This window comes from Xiphophorus hellerii, chromosome 12 (genome assembly GCF_003331165.1).
Source record: "Xiphophorus hellerii strain 12219 chromosome 12, Xiphophorus_hellerii-4.1, whole genome shotgun sequence".
In the NCBI taxonomy this organism is placed as follows: Eukaryota; Metazoa; Chordata; class Actinopteri; order Cyprinodontiformes; family Poeciliidae; genus Xiphophorus; species Xiphophorus hellerii.
The window spans coordinates 17,930,895-17,953,428 of NC_045683.1; the positions used below are offsets into that span (position 1 = coordinate 17,930,895).

General features: G+C 38.6%; 3 protein-coding genes across 3 annotated transcripts; 1 reads left to right on the forward strand and 2 right to left on the reverse strand.

Moving 5' to 3' along the window:
- Window positions 1-86: 86 nt before the first annotated feature.
- Window positions 87-5,760, reverse strand: LOC116729719 (protein limb expression 1-like). Its single transcript, XM_032578415.1, has 6 exons — window positions 5,455-5,760; window positions 4,120-4,325; window positions 2,787-2,927; window positions 2,610-2,705; window positions 1,042-1,119; window positions 87-915 (listed from the first exon to the last, which is right to left on the reverse strand). The coding sequence occupies exons 1-6, from the start codon at window positions 5,534-5,536 to the stop codon at window positions 472-474; spliced, it is 1,047 nt and encodes a 348-aa protein (XP_032434306.1). The 5' UTR covers window positions 5,537-5,760; the 3' UTR covers window positions 87-471.
- Window positions 5,761-6,559: 799 nt separating this feature from the next.
- Window positions 6,560-11,073, reverse strand: riok2 (RIO kinase 2 (yeast)). Its single transcript, XM_032579766.1, has 10 exons — window positions 10,903-11,073; window positions 10,073-10,211; window positions 9,866-9,982; window positions 9,375-9,550; window positions 9,190-9,278; window positions 8,891-9,082; window positions 8,720-8,812; window positions 7,491-7,901; window positions 7,202-7,301; window positions 6,560-6,953 (listed from the first exon to the last, which is right to left on the reverse strand). The coding sequence occupies exons 1-10, from the start codon at window positions 10,966-10,968 to the stop codon at window positions 6,792-6,794; spliced, it is 1,545 nt and encodes a 514-aa protein (XP_032435657.1). The 5' UTR covers window positions 10,969-11,073; the 3' UTR covers window positions 6,560-6,791.
- Window positions 11,074-11,416: 343 nt separating this feature from the next.
- LOC116729208 (cilia- and flagella-associated protein 52-like) lies at window positions 11,417-21,436 on the forward strand. Its single transcript, XM_032577585.1, has 14 exons — window positions 11,417-11,615; window positions 12,268-12,467; window positions 12,542-12,678; window positions 12,790-12,912; window positions 13,091-13,190; window positions 13,347-13,463; window positions 13,706-13,806; window positions 13,932-14,102; window positions 15,337-15,485; window positions 16,839-16,984; window positions 17,183-17,334; window positions 18,190-18,292; window positions 19,461-19,572; window positions 20,056-21,436. The coding sequence occupies exons 1-14, from the start codon at window positions 11,546-11,548 to the stop codon at window positions 20,235-20,237; spliced, it is 1,863 nt and encodes a 620-aa protein (XP_032433476.1). The 5' UTR covers window positions 11,417-11,545; the 3' UTR covers window positions 20,238-21,436.
- The last annotated feature ends 1,098 nt before the right edge of the window (window positions 21,437-22,534 follow it).

Here is a 22,534-nt window from a genome sequence, read left to right on the forward strand (position 1 = left end):
TTCTACATCTGCTGACAACCTCAATTGACTCTGGTAAGCAGTGATACCACTGAATTGTATGGTATGTAAAACATAAAAAAAAACAATGACATGTCAACAATTTATTTAAGTTTCAGGCAACATTTTGTGCTATAAAAGACAAATGAAAACGTAGTAGCAGCGGCAAAGCTAAACTGAAATGCAACATGGTCTTAGAGTATAAGTGTGGGAACGGCAATGTGAACAATTGCTTTTTAGGGTTAAAGCTGCGCATGCTTTGAATTTAGGATATAACATTTTATTTTAAACAATTACTTGTTTCAAAGTGCTAATGATTCATTTTAAAATGTTGTGTTACTTTATTTCTGTTAAAATCTATAACGAAAAAAACTCATAAAACATCATGGCCATTGACATGTGTCATGATTTCTGATGCCTCTAACACTGCACCAGTCACAAAGATGTCATATACAATGCATATTATTTTATTTCCTATTCATTGTATTTAGGGTTATATAAAGGCATAAACATGCACTGTGAAAATAGTAAGGGGCTGTTAGCGGGTGTGTCTGTGGAAGTTTGCATGGCGTTATTAAACACAGTGTGCTGAGACATCTGGTCATCTGTATCCTGGCTGTATAACACGTGTAAAGACAGCTGTTCATGCTGGTCTGTGTGACTTGGAGTTGGGCTGAAAACTCCAGGTGGGTGGTGAATATATGCTTGACTGAGGGCCAGGCTGAGGATCTCTGTTTTTTCTTTGTAGAAGCGCAGCTCTATGCCTCGACGTCGAGCCAACACCAACTCTCTCTGCGCCATTTGCAGCTCCACTGCCAGGAGTCCAGGTGACTTCTGCTCCCGCCCGAGCCAATCCAGAGCCATGCTGCTCCGCATGCTCTCATCCAGCCCTCGCTCGGAGTAGTAGGTAATCACACTCTGGGACAAAGGAGAGAAAATATGCCGTTATGACTGTGGATTAGCAGATAAATCATCAAGAGCCCTAACAACATAACATTTATAAAACAATCGTTTTATGATTTGCTGCTTGGTAGGATTTTTTACCTGTCGAGAGCACTGCTTCTCCCTCAGAGCCTTCAAGGTCCCGTTCCAGTGCAACAACTGGAACACTGTCATCATCTCCTGAAAAAAGATGAGAAAGAGTATGGGAAATCATTTTTTAACAAAGTAAACTTCCAAATTAATTCTTTTAAAGCTCTATTGTAAAGGTATCTCATCCTTTACAATAGGATGTAAATGTGAAACTTTTTTCACATTTTGGAAGTTTAAAATCACAGACTTAAAGGCAATTCATTGATATTTGAAGTGATAAACCAGATAAAAGTGTGGTGTAGCAGAATGATTTTAAACAGTTTTACACATAAAAAATCTAAAAAGATCATGTCAAGTCAGCAGTACTGTGATACTTCTAAATAAAAGCCAATGCAACCAATTACCTTCAGAAGCCATTTGGTCACTCAATAGAGTCCACCTGTTTGTTAGTTAATCACAGTATAAAAGCAACTGTTTCTTGTTTTTTTTTAGAGAACATTAGTGAACAAACAGCATCATGAAGAACAAGGAACACAACAAACAGGTCAGGGAAAAAGTTGTGGAGAAGTTTAAAGCAGGATTATTTCATAAAACATTATTCCAAGCTTCGAACATCTCACAGAGAGAGAGAGTGAGGAACGGCAGCGGCCCAGAGCTCAGGAAATCTGGCCTTTATTAAACTTAAGAAGGAAAATTTTTTTTTTACCTTGCATCGTCACAAGACATGCAATGGACACAGCAAACATGTGGAAGACAGACCAAAATGTATCTCTTTGACCTCAGTGCAAAGTGTTATTTGTCGAGGGAGCAGCGCACATCATCCTGAAAACTTTACCTTGACAATGTTGATACAGCACCGGTTTGACCTTGACATGTAAAACAGCGCCTGGCCGAACAGCTGCCCTACATTAACAGCATTAACATTCGTGTTAAACCTCGAGTCTGTAGATTGACAGACAGATTTAATGAGACACACATGGGAGACATTAGATTTAACTTGCATGAGACTGAAGTCTTTGTTTTTTTATGGCAGTACATGCAAATATGCGACTCATCTTGCACCAACCGGCTTCTACTTGACATCGTCAGCGTGACTACATATCAGCATGCAGTCATGTGGATGTAATGATGACAATAATGAACCCATTTCCTCTGCCTATTATGGACCCTGTCTTCAGATGTGTTTATTTACTCAGAGGTAGAAATATGAGGTGTTTCATGCCTCAGTTCAGCTGCCAGGGTCAATGAGGGTAGACTGATATTCCTACTAAAAACAAACTCTGGTTGTAATGATGCAGCTAGAAGGTGTAAATAACACCACCAGTTGAGCTACAAAGTTAAAATTAGGCCAAAAATATAACACTAAATAGATACAATGTCTTTGGAAAGTATTCAGAATTATAATACAGTCACTGGTTGAGTCACTAGAGCGCTGTTACAGCAACTGATCATAGACCAACAACAAGGGGCAGACATTTTTGTGCCATAGTTTTCATATTTTTACATCAATCACATGACACTTCATGATTTAGAAGCACAGCTTAAAAAATACAATTTTGCAAAATGATTTGTAGTTGTACCTGGAACTCCAGCATGGTCCGTCCCATGTAGGACTGAAGCAGCAAACTATAGGTTCCTATGCTGGTGCCTGAGTCACACGAATCCTCCACAGGAACCTTTACTCAGAGACATCAGGGCTGGTCAATGTTTATCAGGTGAAGTTAAACCGAAGGGATCTGGTAGCAGCAAATACTCACAGCGCTTTCTGTGGCGGCTTGATTCAGACTGTGAGTGATGAACTCAGCGGTGATGCGTCGACACGGCAACTCGTTCACCAGTGAGTTCATTAGAGCCACACGGGCTGCGTCCCTGCGAGCCTCTGCTTGGGTGTCACACACCTGAGGAGGTAAGAAAAGGCCTGAGATGTAAAAAAAAAAAAAGTGCAATTTATGATGTTAAGGAGATAAGAAAACAAGTCACTTCATTGAAAGAGATCTTATCTTACACTTTGACATTGTGGGATCAGTTATTAAATCACTGTTAAGATTATTAGAACATTACAGGCACTCAAGCATAACCATTAAGAAGACCTCCCCATAGGTGGAGGCTGCTGGCTGGATCACAATACGGCCACTGCACAGCAGAGCAAGAGCTGATCAGCAATACAATCCAGTAAATGATCCGTCTGTACAGTAACATATCACTCCTTATTTCTCCTTGCTTTTCAGGGAACCACATTTGCTTGTAAAAAAAGACAGTCACTTGGAGATTTTGTAATGGATTTTCAGGGTTTTTTTTTTAGTTCTGTCTGCTTTTTCACTCAATTTCTGTTTGCTTATGATAATAAGATATTTGAGCAGCGTGTGCTTAAAAACACAAGCGATGAAGTGGATTACAAAATAAAAGGTGCAAAGCTAAGGAAGCTGCCTATAGCAGATAAATCATATCTGAAAGTTACATCTTTGATAAATACAATAACAATCCTGAAACAGGATTAATTATTCCTCAGTTGATTGCTCACTTTGTTGGTGTTAAAATACTTTTTTCTGTACTGAACTGACTTGTTCATGGCTCTTTTGTTGGTCTATGGTTTAGTCAATAAAGCAACAAGAAGAGTCAATCAAATTTCTATTAAAAATATATAGCCAAAAAGGAATAACATAATGAAATAAGAACAAAAAATTATTACAAAAATAGCTTTGAAATATCTTATGTAGGCTTTCAGGCCATTTAGTGTTATTCTCTGCACACTAATTTATTACATTTTAATAATAAATTTCATCCTATTTTTGATGAGAAAAACCCAAGCCAACAAATATACTTCTAGAAAAGGTCAGGATTGTTGCAATAGAATGTGAATAAAGTATTTTAAAACATGTGACAAATCTCATTACTAACAGTTTTAACTTTGATAACAATTGCTATTACAATTCACACTTTTTCCAGTTTAATCAAAATAATCAAAACATGAACATCCCTTAAAACGATAACTATCCAGACGTAGTATTTGGCCGGTATGGGTCTTTTTGCAATGAAAGTATTTAAAAGTAGAGATATTTTTGCTTAAGAGAGCAGCAGGAATGACATCACCTTATAGTTGCCAAAGCAGCTTCCTCCCGGCAGAGTGACGTAGCAGACGTAGGGGGGACCAGGCAGAGGCGCTGACTCGTACAACAGCAGGCTGTCTGTGTGGCTGCCAGGCTTCCCACAAAACCTGTCCGACTCAGAGGAGGAGTCGTTACACTGAGCTGTCTGCTTCTGCTCCCAGAAGTTATGCAGGATGCCCACCACATTAACTGCACACAGATGGGTGACAACATGTTAAAACATTCACGAAGCAACTCAGGAAAATCTTGCATTAGTCCGGAGTCTTAGATTTAACGAAATTACATCTTTTAAAATCCTTTAACGATGCACAGGATACTTAATCCATATATTTAAAGAACTCTGTATATAATATGGCAGCATTCCTGTGTATGTTTATGTAAGCAGAAACCTACACCCTGACATTTCGCTCAGATCAGCTTATTCTGACCCATTAAAGGGTTTTAATCTTCCAGCATCCTTTCTTTTGTGCAGTGGACGTCACTGCTGCTCAGTTATTTTTGGTTAAATTGTAGTTTTTGATTTTCCCCTTCAGTAAAAGCCTAATTAACCATCATTTTAGGCACAAGAATTGAATTGGTCAATTAATATCTATAATGCTTAGATTGGTTAAAAACCAAACCGGATTATTCTACACAGCACAGTGATTCTTTGAAGCCCAGCTTGAGATTTGTGGAACTTTTTTCCACCATTTGTGAAAACACAAACATTTTTGATGTTTTTGGTGATAGGGCCACCTTTGGCTGTTGGGCCACAGAATAAGGGGTTCACCCAAAGTGCCTTTAAATTCAAAACAAGTCAAGTAATTCAGCAGTATACACAATTAGAACTTGAACATATATTATTTGAATTAGACTATACAAGTTTTATTAAAATGGCCGACACAAATCTGCACTGTTCCCTAACAAAAAATGCTTCCCTGTGTTTTATTGTTGCAAAGTTGTCTTGAAGTTCATACAGTTCAGACAATTCAAATAGTCTGCTGTTCAATAAAATACAGGTAAACACCTAAAAAGGAGAAACTTTATTAAAAACTTTTCAAGAAAGAGAAGAAAACAAATAAAATAGAAATTATGAACTCAAAGGACCCTGATCGGTTACTTTATCCCTCATGTAATGTCACCATAGCCATTCAAGCGTGGCTTTCGTAAAATAGATTTTACCTCGACTAAATAACGATTTGCAACAGAATTACAAAACCCAATGACGGTCTGTTTCATTAGTGAAAAACAATCATCTAAAGTGAGATTAATTTTACAAAAATAATCTGAAGTAGAAGCTTTAAAAACTAACTTTTCCCTTCGACTAAACGTTACTCACAGTCTTTGGGGCAGTCATCGGTTTCACTCTGTGAGAGGTAAGAGATGATGCTTTCCTCCAGTTGCATGTAGCTCATCTTCATCCAAAGTTTAGTTCTGCCGCTGCCTCAATAACATTCAGTGATGTTTTAACTGGTCCATCAAAAGTAAAAACTAGCACCAGTCGTTTACATCTCAGTGCATAAGTGACAATACATGGAGAAGCTAGAATTTAAAGGATTTTCACTACTCAAAACTTCATCCTCTTCTCCAGTGTGAACATCTCACCAGGATTCCTCTTTTGAAGCAGACCACCTTTTGTCACTCTCTGCACCAATTAGCTCAGAGGGCCCCTCAGCATATTGACCCAGAGGTGCAGGGCAGGAATGCTGAGCCCCTCCCCTTTGGGCTGTGCAGCTGGCTAATCCCTGAACAGAGCTGCACAGCTTTGCCAAGGAATCAGACTGAACTATTCTCAGAGGGAAAAAAAAAAACTTAGCTCAAGAAGAAAAAACATTACAGATCCAGTAGATTTACTTATTTTGGTCGAGGAACAAGCTGGCATCAAAGGGACAAGTGTCCATTCATCAGTATCTAAGACTAGAGGGGGCTGGGACATTTTTGACTTCACACTCAAATCTGAACCCGCTGAGTTCAGAGGCTGAGCTCCATTCATCCCTTTCAATATGAATGGCTTTTGTTCAACTGTGAATTCACCCCCTTTATAAGAGCTGCTTACACATAAATTTGCCAGATTCTGACAAAAAGCAGTTTCTTAGCTACCAAGTCTTACTTCTTAAATCAGAATAACTCAACAGGTTTCATGTATAGCAGGTGTAGTAACTGCATCTTGTTTCTATTGGAGGATCAGTCCTCAGTCCTACAACACAACACCCAAACAATAGTCAGCTATTTTATCAATAAATAACTCCACAACTATTCAATCTTTTGCAGCCATTTTGAAGACCTACTTAGGGATGCAACACAACTGTTTGAAAGTTTCGATTTTATAAAACTAACAATATGTACACATCACTCCATGATTTAGCTACATTAGCTCTGTTTAAAAAAAAGATATTTACAGTTGAATTAACTTAAAGTAAAAAGCAGCATAAGCAGAAAAAGGACCACTTCTGAGATATATTTTTATTATGTGATTACGCTTTGAATACTATTGATTGTATAAAACAGTTTAAATCGCTGTGCAGAGACACTTCTGGTTTCCTTTTTTCCATCATTGATGATAAATGTTCAGTTCTTCAGCTGAAGGAGCGGAAGATCCGAAAATATAGCTGAAAAAAAACAAACTATGTAGACATAAATTACGTTTGCTGGTTAATCCAGTCCTGCAATGGCATGCTATCCCCAGAAGGAGGCACTCTCCATGCTGGACTTGATGTTATTTTGGTTATCTCTTCTAGATTTGGTGACCAGGTTAGCCTCGCCCTTCTGCAGACGTCTCCTCTGTGCTGCCTTCTGCTGCTGGGTGAGTTGCCGCCGCACTTTCTGACGCACAACCTCCTGCAGCACAAACAACATCAGCAGGTTATTGTATTAATGGAGTCACACTGTGCATCAAAAAGCAATATATTAAAAAAATAAATAAAAATCATGTGGAGACTCTGAAGCAAAGCTGGCAAGACACAACAAATTTTCCCCAAAACTGATGCTACAATTAATCCAGGCAACAAAGTTTTTTGTGCTACTAGCAGAAAGAGTATTTGTATCTATATTGATAGCGCTCTGAAACTTGCAGGGTCTTTACTTACTGGAGGAATAGTAGAGCAGCTCCCTATGCTGCCCATGGTGGCTTCACTGTCGGTTCTCCTTCTTCTGTGTTCTGCAATTTGTTGAAGACTGTCCGAGTCTCTGAAAACAAAAAAAAAATGGTTCACAGGGAATGCATGGACTGCTTGCAATTCCAATTGTTTTCTTTGCACTCAGGATTTCCTCACGTGGTTCTCAGGCACCAGATTAGGGCCTTAATGAAGGCTTTTTAAATGGTCAGTATTGGAGACCCTGACGCTGCTGATTTGGTCAGCATATGCCTGAGCTTACCTGAACGGTTTGAACTCTTTGTTGGAGGCAGAGAGTTCAGCCAGCTCTGGACATTCATCTTCAGCTTCCTTCAGCTCTTCCTCAAACTCTCCTCCTGTTTCCTCGTGGCCTCCAGGTGTGGGCACCACCTCTGGAACGTCTTTTGATTCATCACTGCTTTCCTCTTTCTGGTCTTGTGTCATTGCAGGCGTTTCGCTGACTTTCAGTCCCTCCAGTTCCAGCATTGCATGTTTATATTCATCGATGTCAAAGCCCTCTTCCACCTTTTCTGCCTCCTCATCCGATGCCTCTTCTTCATCATCCTCCACCTCTTCATCGTCGGGTCCAGCAGGATGTAGTAATTCAGCATTAGTCTCCAAATCTTTGGTAAAGCCGCTGGCTGACACTTCAATATCGAGCGAACAGGACCGCCTGAGAGAACAAGCAAAGTTCTTGTAAGAACGACTTTCTACCCATGACTCAGCGCAGGCTGGGAATTCTTCTGAATACAGTTCCTTTCAGAAAACTCACATGAACTCATGTTAGCAAGTCCTATTTAGTTTTAGCTTCTTTTTGGTGCGTAAATCATTATAAAAAATACAACTGCAATGAATTTTTAAAATAATTGGGTGCAAAAGTTTATGTTTATTGTGGATTTTTTTCTAATTAACACAGATCAAATCAAATTCATATACAAACTCAAACTAACATTAAATTTTGTATTATTTTCAGGTATTTGAGATGTGTAATGTTAGTTTGCATTATGGATTTCAAAACCAGTTTTGATATGTGTTCAGAATCATTGTCCTATTTGAAAAAATAGTGCCTGAATGAAATCACCTGACCCAAACTGTCTCCCTCAGTTGAAGGGAAACTGGTTAAAATGTAAAAACAAACTAAATACATTGTGCAACTGGGAGGTCCTGACATGGTATGGACCATTAAAATCGACCACCAATAATACACTTCAGAAGGAACCGGTAAACTTGTAACTACTTTGAACTTTAAGAGATACTTTAAGAGGTGTCTGGACTGTAAAATATGTTGATCAACAGAACCTGGGGAAGATAACAGGTTGAGGAAAAGCACAAACTTTTCCTTCAAGTAAAGAACTGAATACATTTGGACAGATACATAAATTGACAATATATTGTGGAGCCCTTCTTATTTTGACACAAAGTGTACATATTCTGTGAATCCTTCATATGAAGAATGTTAAACATTTTAGCTCATGAAATATTAGAAGCTACCTGATATCTTTGAAAGTTGGGAAGAGCTCGCTTTCATAATTATATCTCTTTGCAAAGAAATCTCTGATGCATTTAACGTCACGGTCGAAGTACCTGAAAAAAAAAAAGTTGGAGATGTGAGCAAAGTTTTTTTTGATAATTTTTTTTTAGTCTGCAGGAACAGATACGCACCATTCAGCATTGGGGTGAGACGTAGACACCATCTGAGGGAAGTCAATCATTGTTATGTGGTCCTGGTCGTCCAGCATGAGGTTGAACTCATTGAAGTCTCCGTGAATCAGGCCGTGATTGGCCAGTTTCACAATAAGCTCCATGAACTCGCTGTACAGCGCTGACGGGTCCTGCAGCTCATGCACCTGACACCTGCAAAAGTGGGAAATACACTCAAATTATGAGAGGAGAACACATTTGAAGCGTATCACTATTATTGCTGTGTGCAGAGAAATGTGGAGGCTGGCCAGCTTACGCACAGAGGATATCCATTAATGAGCTCCATCACTACGGCATGTCTGTTGTAATCCACAGGTTTGGGAACAGGAAAGCCTCGGTCATACAGAGCCTGGAAATGGAGGGGAGAATAATTTAAACTACAACTTTATTACATTTTCATTTTGTTTGCTCCACCTGATCTAAATCCACTGATTCAGTTCATTACCTTCATGTAGGCGAACTCCTTCATGGCAGAGAGGCGTGAGAGGTAAAGCCAGGACATATTCTTCCTGTGTTTGTGGTAATCCCTTTTGTTTTTTAGGTTTCTGAAGGAGGTGCGACCCAGCCTGTGCAGTTTTAGAGCGTACTGCTCCTCATTTGGACTCGCAACAATGTAAATATCTACATACAGTAGAAAAAAACGAGAAAAGAAAATTCTCAATTCTTTGGAACAAAACTTTTTTTTTTTTTTTTTTTTACATCATTTTGAATTTGTAGATAATACATTACAAAACACTTCTTGCAAAAACACAGATTCTGTGAGATTTTTATTTCCAGCATAAAAAAAACGTTAAAATTAGAGTTTTGAGATTTTAAACATAGTAATATTCTAAACATTACTACAAAAAAGTACGAGTTGTGTAACTGAATTCCACAAAATCACTTCAGCTAAACCTAATTTATGGTAATTTATGGCAAAAGGCAATTTTCTCTCACCTGACTCTTTGCCCACACCCATCTGGTTACCAACCGACAGAATCACTTCTCTGGAGCACAAAGTTTTTAAAGCCAAGTAGTCATATCCTCCATAGTTCAACCTGTAGCCCTGCACAGCTACAACCGATGCAGAATGGACATCAGAATGAATGACTCACAGGTAAACATTAGCACCACTATAAGTGAGACAGAAACCCAAGCTCTTACTTTTGGAGCGTTCATACACCACAAGTTTGTGTTTTACGAGTTCTCTGAGGATCTTGTTGCAGCCGCCATGTTTAAGGCTGGCAATAGATGACAGAAGACTCACTGGAACAATTTCATGGTTCTTCATCCCCATCTCAACCTATGAAGGAAACACAAGGTTACACTTTGAGTGGGAAAGCCTTTCTACCTTTGTTTTCATATTTATCCAGGCTACATATGACAATTTAATTCTCACCAATACCTTCTTTCTTTAGCTGAATAAGATGTGGACAGTAGTTATAAAGTCTTGATTATTTTTAGAATCATGAAAACAATATGTATAATACAGATTATTTGTGTAGTTTATGTTCACAATATTTAATTTTGAGCAATAACTTATTTAAAAAACAGGAGACTGCAAAAATTATTTTTCACAAGGATTTTTCAAAGCAAATAACTGAATTGAAGCTAAGATGTACTTTTTGTAGATGCGACACATAACATTATCTTTATTTAACTATTTGAGATTCTGGTGACTTATCAGTCTTTATCAATCTGTTTCCCTCTTTATTTCAAAGTACAATTCTTTGAAATAATGTACTTTCAGGGAGGAGAAACTTTAGAGAAGAGTATTGTCTCTAAAGATAATCTCTCCTCTTATTCTTTTTTCCTAAGAGCGTAAAATTAGAAAATAAATGAATTTGACTTTAACCGAGTCATTTGCCGTGGCGACATAAGTAACAGTGTCGTTAATGTAACATTAACTCACTATAGGATAGATATCCGAACAAACGAAGCTAAGCTAACTCATGCTAACCCTATTAAAACCAAACGCTAATATTGTTACTTACAGCGGTGAGGACTCTGAAGTCATCTCGAGATAAATACCTCAGCATTATAACATTGAGCTTCCCCATATTACAGTTAGTGAGGTAAACAGAATGATATTATAAACAAGTTTTCTACTACCAGTACAGAGCACAGTTTTAGTAAACACATGTGCAAGGCGGACGCTCTTATTCTTCTGTAGCGTCAACCAGCTCATGAAAACATTACGCCACCTACTGTACTGGAGTATTTTAATGGTCCACTGCGAGTAACGCAACGAAATAATTTGTTTGGTTTTAGAAAAATGTAGCAGATGTGCAATTTTTAACTAATTAACTTACCATTGCCACTAAACCATTTGTTTTTTCATTGTTATGGCATATAGGTTAGACATAATAATGATAATTTTTTTCGCAATTGCGAAAATGGGCTTTCATCGTTTCATACTTTGAGCCAGGTACTACGAGAGTGTCAAAATTTCCGAAAGCACATGAAAGCAGCTCACTGGAGCCGACGTTGTGGCCGCTTCTTGTTGCTAGGTGACCGTTTGTTTGGCGCATTCCGAGTGCCAATTTGACGGTGGCTTTATCCTCTACTGCCTTAAATATTGAAAATATAAATTAGTGAGGCATTTGTTTCCACCCTTCCTGGATTCACATATTTGACATGGATGCCAAGGATGATGAAGCACGAAGCATTCCTGAGCTGAAGTTGGAGGCTGTTATCGGTTTTAACGGTAAGTTCTCTGGGGAGCTCAAGGTGAGGACGGGGTCTGCTTTTTACTGTTGCCTGTGGAGGAATTAAGGAAACGTTTGAAATTGAAATGACATCTTTTTTTTTTGTCCATTAACAAATGTACACTTGCAGCAGAACATCAACTAAGTTGGGTTTCCACTGCCCGACTTACCTGAATTTTAAGTTTTTACTCTAAAAAGAATGTGCTCATTCTGTTTTGTTGGTAGTTGGGTTGATGACATCACAACAGGCAAAAGAGCCGGAGATGGTTACTTGTTGTTTTCGGATGAATTTTCCCCACCCGCCTAAATGTGGGGTTTACTTTATCACCAGAATTTTTTTTGGATTCAATGTATTTCACGGAAAGTTTCAAAAGTTTTCTTTGTATTTGTTTGCTTAATAATAATTTTATAACATTTTATATTGTACTATGTAAATTACTGTGAATAGAATAGGAGAATCAAGAATTGTAAATCTATTGAATAGGATATTAAATTTCCACAAAAAATCTTCTTTAATAAAGCATTTTTCTTTACTTGTATGTAATATTCATGGTATCCTAAGATATTTAAAAGAAAACAAAAAAAAACTTGTGCAAATTCCAGTTCCAATGATTCCTCTTTCACAGCATTTGTCCTCATGTCACGTATCAGGTCGTGTTCCCTTTGGCCTGAAGCTTCATCCAGACAAGAAGTATTTGATATATCCTCTGGGAAGTCTTGTTATCCTGAAAAGAACCGACGATGGGAAGCAGGAGTTTCTGCATGGACATTCAAACAATGTATCCTGCATTTCTTTGTCCAAAAGTGGAGTCTACATTGCCTCTGGGCAGGTCAACGTTATGGCCGTTAAGGTAGCCACACTCACAAAAACCTTTTGATTGTACATTTTTTGACACTCTTAAATTACAGTAATACTTGTTTGCAGGCACCAGTGATTATCTGGAACTATGCAGCGAGAGCAATCCACGGCCAGCTACTGCTCCACAAGGCGAAGGTTGAGGCTGTTGCCTTCTCTCCCAACGAAAAGTACCTGGTGTCTCTTGGGGGCCAAGATGATGGCAGGTAAACAGCTAAACCTTTAAAGATTCAGAGCCCTGTAAACGCTGACCTCCATGCACATCTGGACATCTGATGAGCAGGACCTATGCAAGGTGTTTGCTGTGTGTTTCTTAGCATCGTTGTTTGGAACATCGATACCAAACAGGCCATCTGTAAGAGCTCAGCTTCGACTTACGGTTACTGCCTCACAGTGGAGTTCTTCCACACCAGTGATAACATCTTCGCTTCAGCTGGCAGGTGGGTGAACGACATCTCCTCTCATTCTGTGACGTGTCGGAAATGATTTCGACAAAGGGTCTCGTCATAGCAAGGAGGATTTCTGTAAATACCAAGTACAACAACACTTGGAACTTTTCATTTAATAAATAAGTGTTACTATGTCATTTGTCTTATTGGTACTGCTGTGGTTTGCCAGTGGAACACTGCGAATCTGGGAGTTGGATCTTACCAACAGAAGGATCTGGCCCACTGACTGCAGGACAGGCAAGCTGAAGAGGACTGTGAAATGTTTGGAAGTATGAAGCCATATTGACATTAGGGATCTCTATTACCCCTGAAACTTAAAAAAAAAACTTAGTTGGAAATAAAAAAAATTGTGAAATCATAAGAAATACTGTAATTAGAAAAAAGTGAAGTGGGTGCGATGTTTAGAAATTTGTTTTTTTGTGCAGATTTCAGAGTGTGATCAGTATATGTTCTGTGGCACTACAAGTGGGGACATAATGAAAATCAACACGAGGTTGAAACTTTTGAATAACTGTGGTCCAGCTAGAGCAAAGTTCAGCGGGGTAAGTCATCACAGCTGCAAGCCTTTTTTGTCTAAGACTGCACAATTGCTGACACATAATGTTATCCTGATGAAATGCTCATTCGGGAGATAGCCACTATACTTTCTCCATATTTGAGGGATAAGTTGAGCTATTTTCTCCCTGACCCATTTGCTGTGCTCCTTGGTGTTCATAATGCTGTTTGTTTACTAGTGTTCTCCGAGAAGTCTCTGATTTGACAAGTCTTTCTGTTTTCTGTTCAGGGTATCAATGTCCTGAAGGTGTTGAACTCTGGAGACATGCTTATTGGCACTGGATCGGGTACCTTGGCTCTGTGCTCCAAGAACAACTTCCAAACTGTCAGGCGAGTCTCACACTCATATCTTTTGGGTCAACCTCAAATAGCAACATCTGACTGCTAAACCAGCTAAATTCACAGTGTTTATTATGCAGATGATTTTTACTTCTCTCCTTCATCTTCCCTGATAGGGAAATCGAGCTGGAGAACGCAGTGACCTCCGTTGCCTTCAGTGACGAGGGAGGGCAGCTCTTAGTCGGCACAGAGGGAGCCCAGATGTACCGCGTCAGTTTTGAGGATTTCAAAGCTGATCTGCTATGCACAGGCCACAGAAGCACTATCCACGACATAGCCATTCCTATGTAAGTTTTATCTGTCATGTCTACGACCACTTTTCTGTCTGAGTGAGCTCCCAATGGGAAGAAAAATGACCAGCACAAGTTTTAAGTTATTGAAACTGTCAGAATTTCTGCATCCTGGCTGTCTTTCATTTTTTAGAGAGTGTTTTGGGGGAAGGTTGTGTTGTATCAGACGGTGTATTTCTTGTGTTTGCCTGTCTCACATTAACATTTAGACAGAAGCAGACTTGGTTCTCAATTTCTTTCACAACAGTTTTTTTTTACATTCAAGTAACATGACCTAATAGGACATGTTTCCCTGTAAGGAGTTATAAACCTGCACAGGCAGAAATTTTTAAAACAGAGATGTCAAAATTGTGCTAGGTTAATTATTTTTGACGCACAAAAATAATTCCAAAATATCTACTACTGATGGCTGGCTACTGGACAGCACATGCACCGCTAATGTTACAAATTCCTGAATGTTATGGTGATGCATTGGCACATACAGTACAGACCAAAAGTTTGGACACACAGTTGTGTCCAAACTTTTTGTCAGAAGGATCTACAAGCCACCTGACCTCTGTTTGCAATTAATAGTGACCTAATGCTACTAACAGCCACATTGGTAGGAGAAGAGATTACTGGTATCTGGCTCAAACTGAGGGCATCATTGGATGCAATGGATGCCCTCTGTTTTCATCAGGGTACAAAACTGCACTGTGATGAATGTTTTCCACATGCCTCTTTCCTTGCAGAAGCTGCATGCATACAGAAGGAGAACTCCATTGTGGTGGCTGAAAAAATTCAGAAGTTATGAGGACTAAGTTCAATAAAAGTCTCTAAGACTTTTTGATTTTGTCTTACTAACTTTTTCCAACCACTGAGTTGTTGGACTTTCATTTAAATAAATGATTCTTGTTATTGTGAGAATTGTGAGATTAGAGTGTTTACAAAGAGTTATCAATGAAATTTAACTCAGAAGGCTACAAATGAAGAAAATAACCTTAAAGGTTTTTAACATTTCTACTGTGCTTTATTTTACATTTGATTTAAAACTGCCCAATTTCTCCGGTATACATCAAGTTTTAAATTTTGACCAACTGTGTATTTGAGTGTGACATCCCTTGATTTAAAAAAATCTGTGTTTCTCTAGTTTGCTCACTAGCAGATGACACATTAATGCAACATCTGTTATGAAGTTGGGCAAACTTGTTGGGCAGGTCAATATTTCTTTGTTTCTTTTAATGTGGGCTAGGTCCATGTCCCAGGTGTTTGCAACCTGTTCTGAGGAAGACATCAGACTGTGGCGCATAAACAAGCCCAAAGAGCTAATGCGTCTCTCTGTGCCCAACGTGACCTGCAACACCCTGTGCTTCATGAGTGATGGGCACGGCATCATCAGTGGTGAGATTCAGGCAACTCATTTAAAATGTCTTGTAAACATATTTGTATTTCTTTAACATTTTTACATTTTGTCACATTACAACCACAAACTTCCATGTATGTTATTGCGATCCTATCTGATAGACCAACAGAAAGTTGTGCATATTGGGAAGTGGCATGCAACTGATACATGGTTTGATTTTGAGCAAGTCTCTGCCAGTTTTTTGGGCAACATTCTTTGCAATTTCCCATTATTTCCCTGTGGGGATAATGTGTTTATGGTAATGTGCATAATCAGTTTTGAGTTTTTGTCTCATCTGACCTGAACACCTGCTTCCTCATGTTTAGCTTTTTGTCCTATATGGATTGAGGCAAACTGCACTTCTCATGGTTTTCTTGTAACAATAAACCAAAAATATTCATTTGTATTCCTCCACACACAGAAGAATCCCATTCTAAATCTATGGGATTTAATATGATGTTGGGCCACCGTTTTAATGACTTGATCTCACCTGGGAAGGCTTTTCACAATGTTTAGGAGAGTTTATGGAAGTTTTTGTCCATTCTTCCAGAAGCACTGTAATTCCTCCAAAAGGTCAGAGTTCACGTCACAACTCTGTGCAGAGCAGTCAGCTTTTCCACACAGAACTGGTTCCTTTATGCTTTTGTGAACATCGCTTTATGTACTAAAGCACATATTCAAACTATTCCCACAAAATTATGAGCATAAAACTGTCCAAAATATCTTATAAAGCTAAATCATTAAGTTCCGTTCAATGGAACTTAAGGGAACAGGTCCAACTCATGAAAACAAACACACACCATGATTCCCTCTCCATCAAACTGAGATAATGCGGTTAGGCAAGTTCCTGTCTCCTGGCAGATGCCAATTAAAGAAATGCCCATTAGGCAAGAGACTGTGCGGTATCTAGTTTAGATTAGTTAGAAAACTGGACTTATTGCACTGATGGTATTTTATCATGCTGTCACAAGGCTATGAAAGTGATTTAGACACCTTCATTCAGCATTTTGGATTGGTGACCCAATACTTATGACAATACAGTTCTGACAGTATAGAATAAATATAAACTCATGCCACACTATTCCAATTTTTTCTCTTTTAACTTATCTTTTCTCTTCGCATCACAAATGTGCATAGTGTGATATTTGTCTATTATGTGAAATCACAATAAAATACACTGAAGTATGGGATTGTAATGTGACAGTAGTCTGAATACTTTGTGAAGTGTCCATCTGAGAGCAACATAGAGCAGCAGTTCATCTGTTTCTGCGTCAGCGGTGCTGAAGTTACCAGCTACAAAATATTGCTCATCTTCACAACAGTGGAAATGCAGATTTTTCTTTGGGTTTTAGGATGGAGCGATGGTAAGATCCGCATGTTTGACCCGAAAAATGGGAAGCCGCTGCTCATTATAAACAACTCGCACAATATGGGTGTGACAACCATCGCTAACACCAGAGACTCCAAGAAGATTGTCAGTGGAGGAAGAGAGGGACAGGTCAGTATGTTCTAATATTCGCTCTACAGATACAATGTTCAACTCAAGAGATTAAAACAAGAATCTTCTCAGTTTGAACAATATGAGATGTTATTTCTTTACAAAATGCTACAATAAAAATGACAATTTAAAAGGCTGTACTGGTATAACAAAATAAGGAGAAGGAATGGTGAAGAATGAGTTTATTTCCATTTGCAGGTGCGTGTTTGGGAGCTACAGCCTCAAGGCCACCGTTTGCTGGATACGCTGGCGGAGCACAAAGAGACTGTGACTTGTATCAAAATCAAGAGCGATGACAGCGAGTGCGTCTCAGCCAGCACTGATGGGACCTGCATCATCTGGGACTTAGTGTGAGTAGTACTTCTGGAGAGTACATCACACACTACAGCAGTGGAAAGAATGCACACACACAAACAAACTTTATGCGTACTCTCTTCATCTTTAGATTTGTATTGTAGCCCTAGCAAAATGTTGCGGAGATCAGATAAATGGCTGGAAATTTAAAAGTCAAGCTAAAATAAATTTGTGGAAAAGATCAATCGAAGCACATTACTACATAATTTCATCATGGCATTCATCTTAGCAATTCTTAGTGACAGATAGAGAGCAGCAGCAGAGCATGGGCTTCCTATGCTGTCAGGAAATGTATAGAACTGAAGTGTTTTTCAGATCAGGATAGGTGGGGACAGTCTATCCATGCATATTTAAACTGTGATTGTTATAGCACTATATGAAGCACTTTTGTGTTTCTGCTTTAAAAAATGGAATGAAAACACTACCAATTATTGTCCAGAAAAAGAAGAGATGAGAAATACGAAGAGTGCTGTTAAATGGCTGTCTTTAAATATTGATGCTGTTTCTGGTTTGTAGAGAATTAAAGTACATTTACCGTGCTTACCATCTTTAAACAAAACGCTTCTTTCTGTAAAGAGAATCTTCATTATATCAAGCTGTGGTCATAGTTTTTCATTGTTGGTGAACTGTCTTCATCCATCCCGACATACTGTAAGTTTTCTATCTACTTAATTTACAACAACAATTTTTGTGACTCTTGTCCAACTCCACACTCAAGCTACCTTTTGCATGTTATCCTTGGAATGTAATCATCAACAGAAAGCTGACTTGGAGTAAAAAACAACATTAGCAAGCTTCTTCTCTTGTCTTTATTGAACTGTTCCTCTGTTTCTCTGTGTTTCCTTGTTCAGACGATGTGTAAGCCTTCAAAGGGTGATTGCGAACACTCTTTTCCGGACTGTGTGCTACAATCTAGATGAACACCAGATCATCACAAGTGGAACTGACAGAAAGGTGCATTCAGACCCTATGGACCCCTTGCAGCGTGACATCACTCTCGTAAGATCTCCGCCCCAGTCTCAATACAGGAGGCTCAAAAACTACTGGCTGACAATGACATTGGTTTTAGCTGTTAAGATGTCAATATAACGCGCTAAGTCTTAAATGTATGTCTGACATATAAAATAAAAAGAGACGCATTGCTTTGCTACGACAACTAGATAACAAGGTCAAGAAAAAGTTTAAATTAAGAAAAAAATAGCGAGGGAGAGGGAAGTAGTTCTTGCTTGAATTTGACAACCGTAACATCTAGGTGTGATGTGGAATTTGGTGTGTTTCGGTTCAGTTAAAAAGTAAAAAAAGGTGACAAAAACACCAACTCTGACATATCATCGTGTTTAAATTGACTAATCAACCACTGCGGTAAAAGCAGCTGTATCTAATCTACCACAGTGGACACTTATTAATAATTGCAAAATAAACATTAAGCCTAAAATCATAAAACTGCAAAGGACTAAATGTTCTGTCCTTCGTGTGGGAAATGGGAAATATACTTGGGAAATTTTTGGTGTTGAATCCTGAAACACATAGTGGCGTTGTTGTGTAGAGTAGCCAACACAGAGAGCACAAAAAAGTGGTTTTGAGTTGTTTATCAATAGTTTTTCTGTGTTATTTTTCCCTTTTTGGTGGCGCGCTGCACTAAACGAATCATACCTACAGCTCCAGGTTTAATTAGCGATGGATGGCATGTAAAACGACAGTATTTTTGCCCTTCAGCATTGTGCGCATGCGCAAAATTTCCGGACGTGAACAAGTGTATAAAAATCTGATAGGTTAAAGAAAACTTCAAAAGTTTTTATTTATGTGGGTTTTTTTTATCAGCTTAACATTAATGTGCATGTGCAAAAATAACATTTTAGTAAAACAAGTAAAATCTGTACATTATTGTAGATCTACGATATGAGAAAAGTTTTGTTTTTCTTCAACATTTATTATATTTCTCTAAATCAATAAAGTAAATGCAGTTTTTTTTTGCAACCAGGCTAGCTTTTGAGTGAAAATTGCTGGATAATTGTGGTGTTATTTACTATTAAATTAAAAACTTTCCAGTATGAGAATAACTACGTGAGGTTAATACATAATAGCTGTAACCTCGGTTTGTCTGTGCTCATCTGATTGTCAGATCACCTACTGGTATGTGTTGGACGGCTCTTCCATCAGAGAACTGGAGGCCTCCCAGTCAGGGGCCATCAACACCATGCACATCACAAATGACGGCAACCACTTTGTGACAGGTCTGTTGCTGTCTGTGTTGAACCTTCATTGTGTCACCAGTGTTACTGATCTGAGTCAAGCTTAGAGAGTTTGATTAGAGCCTGGACATCAAAACTGGTTTTAGACTGGATAAAGCAGGCTGACGTTAGGATTCTGTGATGCCCTCCCCAAAGCCACAAAGGGAAATGTCTATTTCAGAGAAAATTATTAAAGCCCCTGATGAAAATGACAAACATGCCCAAGATAGTAATTTCTGAAAAGCAAAATGTAAATAGCTATTACAATCATACATTTGCTTCTGCTTCCTTCCACCAGATTGTGCTCTGTCTGATCAATCACAGAGCATTTGAGTAAAACCTTAACCTTCTTATGACCATTTTAATATGGCATGTTTTTACCACTTTAGCTTGAGCATGTTTTACTCTCTCCTGCTGACACTGTAAGTCAGTTTTACAGTTTTCTTTAATGTTATTAAAATATTTTTTTATGTTTTGTATGGTCAGGTGGAGAGGACAAGCAGCTGAAGGTGTGGGACTATACACTCGGAGACGTAACCCATGTAGGGATGCCTCTTGGTGCAAGTATTACCTCCACCAAGATCTGCTCCAACAACAGCATCCTGGTCTGTGCCACTGCTGACGGAGGCGTTTGGCAATGGAGGTTTCCTCACCCTCCCTCTTCCTAATAAACTCTTAAAGTAGCATTTTCTCTTAATATTTATTTGCAAATTTTACATATAAGATTGCAGACCTAATCCGAATAGCACTAGATTCAAGCAGTACTACTAATTATACATGTCAATGTGTTGAAGTGTTTTTTTAAATTTATTTAAATTAGTATAATTAACCACCTGACAGGTAATCTCCTCTGACTCACAAAAGAAAGTGTCTCTTAGAAAAAAATATATTCAGATCATAAGTACAGTTAATTGACTTTATCTCTGCAATAACATTGTGTCAAGCAGGTATGGGAAAACAATGTGACAAAATCCCCTTTTGATACTTCAAGTATTCCCCTTATTGGAAAATGTGTGCCACTATCAAGTCTCGCAGTATCAAACTGGATTAGCTGCAGACTGGTCATGAAAGCAACTTCTAAGATCATCTGAAAAAAAAAAAATCCTCTGCAAAACTTTCATGTCACAGAGAGTATTTTTATGTAAAATCCACTTAAAGAAATAAGTTCAAACTTCTGTCTGTCTGTCTGATGTATCAGAACAATCTGAATGTTCTGCCATGAACAGCAGGTAATGTGAAGCTCTTCATTTTGAAGCTAGATGGCGCTGTAGCACAACAGGAGTCATAAGAATAGTTGTTTTTTGTCTCCTGCACGATTGCTTATTTAAGCATGTCTTTAGAAATCAAGACAGTCTTTCCTGGAAACACCAGATTATTTCCTCATGTAGTTCAAATGATTTCATGTTTGATGTTTAGTGTTGATTTATAAAGTAAGTATTATAAAGTAAAGTATTATTAAGTAAGTATTATAAAGTACTGATTATAAAGTAAGAAAGCAATGGAGAACAGGGTCTGTAATTGTGGTCCCTGAATTTTGGAATACTTAATGGATTTAAACATAATTTTGGGGGTGGAGGAGCTAATGACTGTGTTGGGGAAGTAAGCAATTTGAAAAACAGAATTTTGCAATAATTGTGGACACAAATGTTTAAGATGAAAACTGTGTAACGGTGGCTGTTGTCCTCTGGTTTAATTCTCATTTATGGTAATTCTGTAGAGTAACCAAAGCAAGGATCACAAAACTCAGCCAGAGCTACTTTGTTAGTAAGAAGCTAAAAAGTGAGAACTACACCTGTAAGCTCATATTCGATCAGGGCTGTTTCTCTCCTTTTACATTCTTTTAAAAATAAACTTGTCAATGAGCTTCTCTTGGTTCTGTTGTTTCAAACATTTAGAAATATGTTTCCTGTGATTTGACAAGGAGTTTCAAATATTTTTCTCTTTCATATCATGGTGAGAGGAAGCTGGATCACATGATAATCCTCTAACTTGGTTGGCTGAAAGTAACAAGAGGCCACGTCTAATTCAGATTGAATCATCATACCATCCCCTAACTCAATTTCTCATCGGTCCTCTCTCTCACTGTTCTGTTAAGAAAAACGCCCACATTCAAGGCAGAAATTTGATCGATTCATTTATGTGACTGAAGGCTCCAACTCTCAGCAGCTGCAGAGATAAAGTTTGGAGGTGAAAACATATGATGCAGCCTCTGACACTGGAACACACCAAGGCATGGCTTGTTTGTCAGTGAGTCTGGATAGATAAACCAGCGGTGTGCTGGTGGAGTTGAACTGGGAGCACACAGCAACAACCTGGCTGGCCCCGCCTGTGTGTGGGATTATCTGGAACATGGCGTAACAGCCATTCCTGCATATGTGCACACAGACTCATGCACACTTAAACAGTGAGTGTCTTCTTTCCAGATGTGCTGAAAAAAAGAAAAGAAAAAAAAAAACGCTTCTTGGCATGCTTCAGCTCTGAGCAGCTTTGTTTCTAGTCTTCATCTCCAGGTTGCATGGATTGAAATGTGGCCAATGGGAGCGGATGGACAGGATTCGGCTTTATTTTGTGTTTATGGCAGTTCTCACCACTCCTTGCTCGTATAAAACGCAATGACCCCATCCGTTTTCTGTGCATAAATGCTTGAATATTGTCCACAGACCTGCAGTGAATCAGTCTCCTTTGATAAGAAATTAATGAGCCCCTCGTTGGTGTGAGATGAAAGTGAGAGCAGGGCAGGTCAAAGTGATGAAAGGATCTCTGCTGCACTGACTGGGGGGATCGCTACATCAGATACACACACAGTATATCAAAGCAGTCAGCCCTCCTATTACTACATTGACTTAAAACAGCCTTTTATGTTTTAATAATAAAGCAAAAAACCTCTTAAAGTAGTAAAATACCTACTGTCTCATTCTGTACTGACATCCAGGACTTACGACCTTGCAAAAAGTGTTTATACTCA

Coding starts and splice junctions, on each gene's coding strand:
- LOC116729719 (XM_032578415.1), bottom strand. CDS start 5,536: ATGAAGATGAGCTACATGCAACTGGAGGAAAGCATCATCTCTTACCTC. Junction 4,326..5,454: donor CGATGACTGCCCCAAAGACT/GTGAGTAACGTT, acceptor ATCTGTGTGCAG/TTAATGTGGTGGGCATCCTG. Junction 2,706..2,786: donor AAGCCGCCACAGAAAGCGCT/GTGAGTATTTGC, acceptor CTCTGAGTAAAG/GTTCCTGTGGAGGATTCGTG.
- riok2 (XM_032579766.1), bottom strand. CDS start 10,968: ATGGGGAAGCTCAATGTTATAATGCTGAGGTATTTATCTCGAGATGAC. Junction 9,983..10,072: donor GGTGTATGAACGCTCCAAAA/GTAAGAGCTTGG, acceptor CATCGGTTGTAG/CTGTGCAGGGCTACAGGTTG. Junction 8,813..8,890: donor TCTCACCCCAATGCTGAATG/GTGCGTATCTGT, acceptor TTTTTTTTTCAG/GTACTTCGACCGTGACGTTA.
- LOC116729208 (XM_032577585.1), top strand. CDS start 11,546: ATGGATGCCAAGGATGATGAAGCACGAAGCATTCCTGAGCTGAAGTTG. Junction 12,679..12,789: donor GGGGGCCAAGATGATGGCAG/GTAAACAGCTAA, acceptor TGTGTTTCTTAG/CATCGTTGTTTGGAACATCG. Junction 16,985..17,182: donor GTGGAGGAAGAGAGGGACAG/GTCAGTATGTTC, acceptor TTCCATTTGCAG/GTGCGTGTTTGGGAGCTACA.